At 46.3% G+C, this 11,118-nt stretch overlaps 1 protein-coding gene across 2 annotated transcripts; it reads right to left on the bottom strand.

Moving 5' to 3' along the window:
• Positions 1–1,018: 1,018 nt before the first annotated feature.
• Positions 1,019–7,904, bottom strand: LOC129082538 (zinc finger protein OZF-like). 2 transcript variants are annotated; one of them, XM_054588236.1, is made up of 3 exons: positions 7,787–7,904; positions 4,459–4,582; positions 1,019–2,914 (listed from the first exon to the last, which is right to left on the bottom strand). In XM_054588236.1, the coding sequence occupies exons 2-3, from the start codon at positions 4,577–4,579 to the stop codon at positions 1,431–1,433; spliced, it is 1,605 nt and encodes a 534-aa protein (XP_054444211.1). In that variant the 5' UTR covers positions 4,580–4,582; positions 7,787–7,904; the 3' UTR covers positions 1,019–1,430. The 2 variants fall into 2 exon arrangements, with proteins under 2 accessions (XP_054444211.1, XP_054444212.1); XM_054588237.1 differs by lacking the exon at positions 7,787–7,904 and adding an exon at positions 7,283–7,334.
• Positions 7,905–11,118: the final 3,214 nt, after the last annotated feature.

Here is an 11,118-nt window from a genome sequence, read left to right as displayed (position 1 = left end):
TGAGGAGTGGCAGCCTTGCCTCAGTGGTAGCAAATACTGGCAACAGTGATGAATATGACCATCGAACTATCAGAAATGCTGACTGGGTCACAAGACACCCATCTTGGGACTGACTACAGGATTATCCTTTTCTCTAGCTTTGTTTTCTTGCCTGTAGAGCAACATCCTTGAAGTGAGCACCCCAGAGAGGCTTGGGGAGGACCACAAATCATTATATTATTTTTTCATGCCAATGTCCTAAGCTAGAGGAAACAGTTATGGAGGTCCTGGGAATGTCTATACACACAGATCACACAAGCCATGGTCCCTGGAATATTTGTGGATGAATTTTCAAAAAAGACAACTACCATCTAATTTACTGCAGTCTCTCCCACTCACTATTAATACAGTGTTTCTGTTTCAATTGTGGTTCTACCTAACACTCAGTCTTATAAGAAATGACACCAATCTATGAAATTTCATACATAATTGGCACATGGCTCATTTGTAGGACCTGGGGAAGAGGTCTTAACATCAGTGCTGAAAATTACGTAATATATATGGCGAACAAAGAAATATAACTCATGTTGTTTACAGAGGCACAAGAAACACCTCTTCAGAGTGACCTTTTACCTCTCCAATAACCTGGGCACCAGGATACAATTAGGACAAAGCCATGCAGTCTTTCTTTCAGTGCCTTGGGAAGCAATGTAAAATAAATCAATATTGAACCAAGAGTGATTTGCTGCCAAAATGCTGTTATGCTGAAGCATAGTAAGTCTGGGATCCCCACAAAATCTGTTCACCTCTACGTGTTGACAGATCACAATTCTGCTTTCAAACAATCTTGTGCAGTGAATCGAACCACAAAAATTAAAGGTACTAAAGCAAAAAGACCTTCATGAAAAGATCATAAACAGAGCAGTACAGTGAGCAGGTTCCATATTCATGAATTAGAACCTAAAAGATTCATCACAGCATAATGTGAGAACAATGTTCCTTCAAGAGGTAGTCCTTGTTAGCTGAACATGGGTCCGCTGGATCCACACTGCGTCAGGGCCACTCCCTACTCAGACAGTAAAGAATGAGGATCTCACCACAAGATTAGAGTATTCATTATTTTATCAAGTGAAAGGGAGAATGCTTGGGTTGTGACTGAGAATGCTGGGGTTTGTGATTGACACACAATATGCAGGTGAGCCAGGTGGTAGAAGTGAAATGTCTTCAGATACAAAAACTGGCACTGACATCATCCGGTAATAGCCCTAGGCATGTTAGACAGTGCAACAAAGCTACTTTGAGCCTTGCCTGTACCTGAAAATTAAGAGGAATCTAGAACAGTGTATGAACATATTTCATTAAGAGAGGTTTAAATTTAGGTAAATTGTCTCCAAATATCTCCTCTAGTCTTCTTATAGTAAGTGGAAAAAAATAAACCATTCCCAGCACATTTAAGGATTTTCTCCACTATGAACTCTCTGGTGTTGAATGAGGTTAGAGGTATAGCTAAAGTATTTCCCACATTTGCCACACTCATAAGGCTTTTCTCCAGAATGTACTCGACAGTGTTGAATAAGGTAAGAGCGTTGTGCAAAGGATTTCCCACACTCACTGCACTCATATGGCTTTTCTCCAGTGTGAATTCTCTGGTGTCTGAAGAGGCTGGAGTAAATGCTAAAAAATTTCCCACATTCACCACACTCATAAGGTTTTTCCCCAGAATGAACTGGACGGTGTTGAATAAGCTCACAGCGTTTTCTAAAGGATTTCCCACATTCATTACACTCATACGGCTTTTCTCCAGTATGAATTATCTGGTGTTGAATGAGGGCAGATCTTTGGGTGAAGAACTTCCCACAATCACTGCATTCATGTGGCTTTTCTCCAGTATGAATTCTCTGGTGTCTACTGAGGCTAGAGGTATCGCTAAAAGATTTCCCACATTCACCACAGTCGTAAGGCCTTTCACCGGAATGAACTCGACAGTGTTGAATAAGGTGAGAGCGTAGTCTAAAAGATTTCCCACAATCACTGCACTCATACGGTTTTTCTCCAGTATGAATTTTCTGGTGTTGAATGAGAGTAGAGCTTTGGCTGAAAAACTTTCCACAATTAGTACACTCATACGGCCTTTCTCCAGTGTGCACTCTCTGATGTTGAATGAGGTTAGACCTTTGGCTGAAGGACTTCCCACAATCACTACACTCATACGGCTTTTCTCCAGTGTGAACACTCTGATGTCGAAGGAGGAAAAAGTTGCGGTTAAAGCATTTTCCACAAACACTGCACTCATATGGCTTTTCTCCAGTGTGAACTCTTCTATGTTGAATGAGGTTAAAGATTTGTCCAAATGCTTTCCCACATTTGCTACACTCATAAAGACCTTCTCCAGAGCAGACACCCTGACAGTGAATGACTTTGTGGTTGTGGCTGGCAGCTTTTTCACATTCACCCAACTGGGGATGACTTTTTCTACTGTGAAAGCCCTGCCCACTCTCACCACCGCTGGGTAGCTCTTTGCTGTTAGGAGTGGCCTGGTGCTGGAGAAAGCCAGAGGTGGCTGGGAGGTCTTCCCCAACCTCCCCATGGGTGAAAGGTGACCTTGGTACATAGTATCTGCACCTGGTCACAAATGAGGCCCTGTCCGTATCTCCCTTCCAGGGCTTCTCCGCACTGGGAGGCCTCTGTTGCTGGTGAAGGTTTGCACTGAAACAGAAGCCTCTCACACACTTGTCACTGAAGAATGCTTTCTGCTCAAAGTACGCTCCTTGGAACTCTGTCAGGTGTAAAACAGCAGTCAAGGCTGAGGCACAGTGCTCACAGGGATGGGTCTTCCGGGGTGCAGGAACCGTCTTAGAACTGACCTGTGATTCTCCAGCTATAGATATACTCTTCTCAGAAGGGGCTTCCTTATCTTCTGTTTTATGCAAACAACCTGAAAGCAGACAAATGCTTAGAAAATAGATGCTGACTTTGTTGGGAAAACAAAGTCCTACTACAATGGTGTGTCACACATAATACATTGGTTCCATGGGATTGTCTGAAAGAAAGGGACCTGGAGGTAGGTTGATTAAGGTGCTACTATGCAGCACTGGGTCTCTGAAGATCACAAAATAGGGGAGACCTCACCACAGAAAAAGAATGCAGAAATGCAAGCACCATATGGAAGTGAAGCAGGATCTGCAACTCACTGTTCTGCTAACAGCATTCATCAGGGTTTTTTGCTGGTGACACGGGCAAGCTATGCAGAAGGCTGGTTATGTCCTTTAGCCAGTAAAAGTCAATAAATGTGTAGCGGGTGTTCGAGGACTACATAAGGATGTATGCAACCTAACAACACATGTTCAGGTCAATAGTGAAGAATACTGCAGAGGGAGCCATGCAGAGGAATAGGTGATGCATAGAGGCCACAAATGTGAACATAGCCTAGTGCTGTGAAATCACAGATAAAATGAAAAGACAGCAAAGTGTTATAGATGAGAAAGAAATTTTTAAAAAGTTGTGGCCAGTGACATTTATACTAAAACACTATTGGACACAAGTCAGATTCCTGGTATGATCTGAACACAGCACTTTTCTCATGCCTTCTCCACAGCTGCCACTCGCCAGGGCCAAACCTCCTCTAAGACCATTTTGAATATCCACCCTATGAGAAAATAAGGGCTCTCCCGACATCTTCTATTATAAAAACTACTCAGAACTTGAGTGATTTGAGTATTAACGAAAGAAAACAGCGGTGAGCAGTCACCACTGGCCCACAGCAACTGGACATACAACAGTATTCAGGGAAGACAACATTACAAACATCAATTGAAGAATCTTACAGAAACAGCCAACAGTTCATTTAAGTAATTACCATGACAAGACACAGGCATTCACAAAGAACCATGAGCTAGATGAGGAGGGCAGAACTGGAGGCCATGGATTGGAACACAGTCATCTTGCCAGGGAGAGGACAGGCAAGGTGGGATCCATTAAGCTATCTGCAAGATTTCTGACTCCCAGATTCTTCATTGCACTTTTTTTTTTTTTTAAAGAGAGATTTATTTATTTATTTTAGAGCAAGGGGAAGGAAGGGAGAAAGAGACAGAGAGAAGCATGGATATGTGAGAGAAACATGGATTGGTGGCCTCTCGCATGCCTCCAACAAGGGACGTATCTTGCAACCCAAGCATGTGTCCTGACTGGAAATTGAACCAGTGACCTTCTGGTTTGCAGGACATTTCTCAAACCACTCAGTCACACCGTCAGGGCTTCCATGCAATTTTTAATGAAACAGGTGTTATGGATACTCAAACAGTTCATGGCTCAGGGCACCCCACACAGCTCAGCACTGACAGCCACAGCACAGCTGACAACAGAGTGTTAGAAATCAACAGAGCTCATGGTATGGCTGTGGGAAAGACAATGCTACCTCTAAAGAAAATAGGGAAGGCAGGATGTCACCTCAGGACATGAAGAGAGATGTGAAGGTCTTACCCACAGATGCTACAAGTGCAAAGATCTCCAGCATCACATCCCAGTGCAGAAGTCTCTGAGCCTCATCAAGGAGCCCCCACTCCTCCTGGGAGAAGGCAATGGCCACGTCCTCAAACTTCATATCCTGTCAGAATGAGGAGAGTTCATTCCATGATCAGCTGCTCCAAGTGTGTCCTACCCCCACACTCCACATCCATTTGCTCACTCAACTCCCTACATAAGAGAAGATACCAGGCTTTGGTGCCATCAGTATCACTCTTCCAATATTCCCATCGATACTGTGTGTTCCCACAACAATAGAGAGATAGGTGACAGACAATACCTGAGATAATGGGCCTGGCATGAGGTCACACTGACTCTTGTCAATACAGTGGGTGTCACAAACAATGGTTAGGGACTAAAGTTGGCCATAGAGATAGTGTTAGTGATTTGACACTGGTCTTGTCAGGCAATACCCCTTTGGTGCCCCAGATTGTTCAAGAGAAAAAAAGATGGCATTATCTTCCACCATTATAATCCCAGCCCTAGGGCACTGACGCCATCAGTTTATATAACCCTGTGTACATAATTCTTTGAACCACACTTCTCTCACACAACTATATTCCCAAAAGCAAAACTTCAAAGGTAGCACAGCCCGTCCATGACAGGAACTGTTTGTCCTCAGATCAGGCTCTTTCCCAGGATTCTAATTTCACCACCTCTATAATCTATCCTCTTCTTACCCTTCCCCCTTCCCTGTGGCACTGGAGGTTTTTAATCCTAGGTGGCACTGACATCTGCTATCTCAACCAGGTACTATCGATCACTATATCAGCCCTCAACAACAGTAAGCAGGTGGGCAAATAAATGGAATCTAATCTCCAGACCTGGCATGAAGTGTCACAACGCCCCCTCATTTCAGGCAATTCTTCTGATGTTCCCCATATTGCTTCTTCAAGACAATGCCAGACATGGGCTGATCCTTCATTCACACTTATGTCAAGGCCAAGGCCTTGGGGCCATGAATTCACAGTCCCCCTCCAAGTGTACCTCAGTCTTCCTACCACACCTCTCTTTCACACCTGCACTCCCACAGCCCCGGCCTCCTCCTGCCCTGCCTCACAGTCGTCACCTTGGCCTCTCTACTCGGTACTCAGTATACGTGGTCCAGAGAATACAGGATAAATTCAAACAGGATCGAGTACTACCCAGAGTCTGATGGTCCCCACTGACAGGGGCTGCCCTGAGACCCACTGTGAAGGCCTCCCTCCCTGACAGTTGCTTCAACCTCACTGACTGAGAACCATATCAGATCTCAGATATGCACAGCCCGACTCCACTGGTGCTGCACCTGATGTCTGTCCACCAGTCTCAGACTTCCCCTGTCTACCTCACATTTACTGAAGGCCCAACCCCAGTGGCCCTCCACCCTATGCCCAGTGAATCTCACAGATGACTAGTTATGCCCCTACATTAATCTGTCAGCCTGACTAGGACACCCCAGATCTCACCAAGGGTCACAACAAACTCCTGATGAGTCGTTAGAGCAGTGAATATACACCAGCTCCAGTCTCCTCTTGTGTGAATTACTCTTGAGGCCTTTATTCCATTTATGTCCATCTATCTGTTAATGTCCCTGGCCATGTGCCACACCATACTCTTAACCCCTACCCCCTACATGACCACTTCTGTCTCTAAGCTGTGCTATGAACCCCCCTCCCAAAACCCAAAGCCCCAGCAGGAAACCCAGGCCTCAGTCCTGCCCAGTCTTTCGGGGTTACTACCATTATCATCATGATTCCGTATTTCACAGTGACCTACAACTCCTCCCTGGTCCATAAACTCTCTACCTTTTGGAGAAGTCTCCATCCTGAACTCCTCCTTGGAGTTCCAGATGCCCTTGAACTGCTCTCTGAAACAACTCATACCATTAACAGGCCAAAAGTAAAACTCCTGATGTCACCAATGAAAACTATGCTTACTACTGTGGATTTTACCATCTCAGCTGATGGTGTTTCCAGACCTCCAGCTCCTACATACCAAACGTTAAAGTCACCCCCGACTCCTACCTTTCTTTCTCTGAACCTCAAAATTAGAAAATCCAGGAGGCCACACCTAAAACATCCATCCAGATTCCAAATGTTTCTCCCATTTTGGTCCTTCACAGTAACCCAGATTATACAACCAGCCTCCTCCCTGGTCTTTTTACCACCTCCCTCGCACCCACTGTTCTCCATGTTGCAGCCACAGCAAGTCTATTGAGACCTGGGTCAGATCTGCCTCCACTGCTGCATTACTCCCACCACCTGCAGAACAGACAGCCAACTTGTCACAAAGTTGTTCTAGACCTGACTCCTGTCCTGCTGGTCCGAGTTGCCATAAGAATGGAAACAAACCTGTAGATCCCTGAACCAGTCCAGCCTCCCCTCCAAACCCTTGCACGTTCTGATACCTATGCCTGGGAGGACCTCCCACATCTCATTCCAACGGTTGCCAAACACGGGAACCACTTCACATAACCCTATACCTGGACCTAGAACCCTGGGCTTGGGTCTGTTCAGGGTCGCCCCAGGGCCGGAAGCGTGGCACCACAGTCCCAGGACACCTCCCTCTCACAGACCAGAAGAGTGGGAGGCCCTGAAACAAGTCCCACAAACCAGGACCCTAAGTGACTCTGCAGAGTCTGCGGAGAGAGAAAGGTCTGCCGAGAGCCTGGCCACCACCGCCAGGACCCACCGACTCAGGCCGCTAAGTGCCCTCGCCCGGCCCGGGACCCGGTGCCCTCGAGGTGCCCGCGCCACCTCAGGGCCGCCGCCCCCCGTGCAGACTCTGCCAGTGCCCTCACCTTCCACAGGACGCACCTTCCGGTTCCCACCCGCTGTCGCCTCTTCTGGTCTCTCCTGCCTCGGAGCGGTGTTTTAAAACGTTACAACCCGATCTCAGACAGTGTCCCTGTTTTGTTCATAATCCTCCACGGCCCCCGCGTCCGGAGAATGGAAGTAAAACTCACGCACAACTTCGCCTCAGCTTCTCCGTCGCCTTTACACACAACACGGGGCGCGGGTTTTCGGAATCCCCCCGGCTCAGCCGACCCGGCGCGTCTCTGCACGGCGGCCCCTCAGCCCGTCACCCTCTCCCACCCCGTCGCACCGTGTCCCCCGCGAGCGCCTCACGTCCCGGACGCCGGGGCCTGGGCTGCCGCACCTGACGGGCGCCGGGCCGGGGGCTGCAGGGCTGGGGGGGGGCGGGCCCGGGGGACGCGCCCTCCCCTCAGCGCGGCTGCCGCCGGCGGACTCTGTGGGCGGGGCTGAGGCCGCGAGGCCCTTTGCGGGTCAAGCTTCGGACGCACCCTTGCGCAGCGGGGACCACTCCTCTGGCCCCTCCTCTGGGACGACCTGGCCTCTGAAGACTCTCACTCGGTGAAACCAGCAGAGAGGCCAAACTGACCGCCAAGAGGTGGGCGCGTGTGTCACGCCCTGACCCGGGCTCCGCGCGGCTATTCACTGACTCAACCCCGCCATCGTTGGGCGCCTAGCGCTCTGGGTAATGTAGTTTCCTCCGCCTTTCAGGACGCTGTGTCCCCGTCGCTCAGGGATTAAGTGACTTGAGGCAGCAGCCCTGGTGGGGTCCTTTTGTTGGTTAGAGCGTCTCCCCCCACATGCCACCCCTTACCTCCTTTGGGCAGAACATAGGAGAGTCACCCAATGAATGCATAAATAAGTGGAACAACACGTTGATGTTACTCTCCATCTCTCCCTCTAAAATAAATAAATTTTAAAAAATTGTAGCAACACGAATGGCCCTGGGGATTAAAATCTTTAGGTTTCAGGGGCGCTTGGCAGGTCTCTGGGGAGTGTTGTGTGCAAGCGACCCCTGACTGTTTGGAGGCACATTCTTTTAGATTCCGTGAAACTCGTAATGCTCCCAGAGGCAAAAAAATACTATTTCAATTACTCGAAAGACTAGAAATCCCCAATCTGGCCGCGGTAGAAGGTGTCCTTTTATCAGTAGGAAGAAAGGCAACAGGAAGATTATCCATGAAATTCAGCCCTTCTCTTTCCTGACATGTGAAATGAGAGACCAGGGATTGTTTTTGACAAGGGGCCCGTAGAGCAGCCTAATCTGTCTTCAGCTTTCAAGTTACATCTGGAATCGGGCCATCTTTCAGCTCCACAGCCGGGACCCACCGTTCCTCCTCTGGTTTTTTGAGGTCAGCTTCCCGCTGTCCTCCCCTTATCGTACCAGCCTTGTCTATCCTACAAGTAGCCACTAGGGGGTCCTATTAAAGCCTAATCTGACTAGATTCTCTGGGTCACGATCGAACCCCCCTAAATGGCTTCACTCAGGGCAGAGCTTCCCAAAAGGTCTCTGGTGAATGATCTGCTCACCCCTGGCTCATCTACTCCTTCTGATCTGTTCCCAGACACACTTACACAAGATGCAATAAAAATGACTTACTGGGGAAAAAAGAAAAACCGAAAAAAAGAAAAACAAAATGAAAATGACTTACTAGAAATAGAAAATTAACAAGAAAGCCAGATGTAGTGAAAGTCCTTTGTAGTCAGATTTAAAAGACTCTGTGAACTTGCTGTAATGGTTTCTAAATGATTGTTCATTTCAGCTTTAAACTTACAGATGCCACAGTAGGGATGGACACATCCTCTCACCACACTGCCAACACTGACTTGGGCCTTGGGTGTGTAGCTCATTTGGTTAGATCATCACTTGGATACACCAACGTTATGGGTTAGGTCTCTGGTCAGGGCAAATTCAAGGAGCAACCAGTGAATGCATCAGTAAGTGGAATGACAAATTGATATCCGCCTACCCCCACAAAAATCAATTTAAAAAATTACTTCTGGTAGAAGCCAGGTGCCTGGAGACTCTACAGGCCTGGTACTCATGTCCTATCTATTTCACCTCCTCCTTTCCTCTCCCCCACTTTGTTTCCTCTGCTCCAACCTCAGAGGTCAGTTGAAGTGACCATAAATTAGGCGATAGTGGTTTTAGTTATAACTCTCAAAAACAAAACAAAACTAAAAACCACAAACCTTCCTGGAGTAGGTGGTGGAATAGGAGCCAACAGATGGCCACATTCACTGATAGCATTTTTGCTAGGATGGGAAGTAGGGTAATAAATAGTATCAGCTGAAGGAAGGTTGGAACAGCAGCATCATGTTGTTTATTGCAGCAACACCACCACATGTGGATGTTGTTGGGAATAAGATGGAGGAGGGAAGATAGCACTGTAAGAAGGTAATGAGCTTCAGGCATAGTATCCTTGAGAAGACAAGATGGGTGGTTTCCAATGTAAAGTGAATGACTGGATCTCATCACAGTACTTTCTGTTTTCTGCTAGAACAGGGAAGACAGGGAAGGTGGGTCCAGTGGAGGTAAGTTGTCGATTTGGCACTCTTCATTATTTTAGCTTATAGTCCTCTCATTACACGAATGCAAGGAAAATAGGAACATTTACAGATTTCTTTTTTTTCTTAAAGATTTTGTTTATTTTTAGAGGGGAAGGGAGGGAGGGAGGGAGAAACATCAATGTGTGGTTGCCTCTCACACACCCCCAACTGGGGAACTGGCCTACAATCCAGGCATGTACCCTGATGGGGAATGAAACTGGCGACCCTTTGGTTCTCAGGCTGACACTCAATCCACTGAGCCACACCAGCCAGGGCGAACATTTACAGATTTCAAAGGAAGAATCAAATCTGCCCGCACACATCTTTAACATATTTTATGTTGCCAATGTTCCTTGATCACTGAATATTTCATTATTTGTGCTTGCTCTTCTCCATTTTCCATAGAACTTAACACTAATGAACTAAATTTAGTAACTGGGTTTTATGTAATGCTGTCTCTCCATTAGAAGTTAGGTTACATGTCTTATACAATAATGGTCCAGTATAGCTACCAAAGTGCCCAAAAGACGTAAGAACCTCAACGACTCTTTGGTAGTTACTGAAATGACATCACAGATATCTGTTCATTTGAACCACCCTGCTATCCTTTCTGTTCATCTCTTATCTCTTTTTCTCTCTCATCTGCTACTATACCTTCTGTTCCAGTACTCTGGAAAGAAATATTTTGAGAAAAATTTTCAAAATTATTAATAATCCTGGATAACAAAGAGCTGTTTCATTCTCACTTATTACATCCTAGTGTTTTCAGGCCTGCCCCGTGTTCCAAGATTTTTTTCAAAAATATGTTTCACAGGTAGGTCGTTCCCTAGCGATTTGTTTTCAACACAAAACTTTATAATTCAACATTAATTGCTTTCAGTAATTTGTACAATCTGCAAATGTTTTTCAAGGATCATCTCAAGTGCCCATGCAAGTATTTAGTGGAAATTACAGGTGACATGATAATCATTTTATACCAAGGAGATGAGAGATGACATCATGGTGTCCCAAACCATTATCTCAGGTTCAGATGGCCCTTGCCACACCTACACAGGTGCTTCCCTAGTACCCATTATCTTTTTTCCCGCTCCTTTTTCATTTCTTTTCTTTTCAACTTGACACCCACTGTCTTGACTGCAAATATCATTTGGAAAGTATCTGTATTTTTAGATGGGTATCAGATTCACTTACTTGTATCACTGAAATACAGTAAAAAGACAAACATAAAGCTAGTTATGTTTTCTGGGGTTGTAACAAAATTACATTTTTTTAA

The sequence above is a fragment of the Pteronotus mesoamericanus genome, unplaced genomic scaffold (assembly GCF_021234165.1).
Source record: "Pteronotus mesoamericanus isolate MK-2021 breed Mesoamerican mustached bat unplaced genomic scaffold, CSHL_Meso_final scaffold_128, whole genome shotgun sequence".
NCBI classification, from domain to species: domain Eukaryota; kingdom Metazoa; phylum Chordata; class Mammalia; order Chiroptera; family Mormoopidae; genus Pteronotus; species Pteronotus mesoamericanus.
The sequence above is the reverse complement of the archived record's forward strand: the minus strand, read 5'-3'. Positions and strand labels throughout refer to the sequence as shown.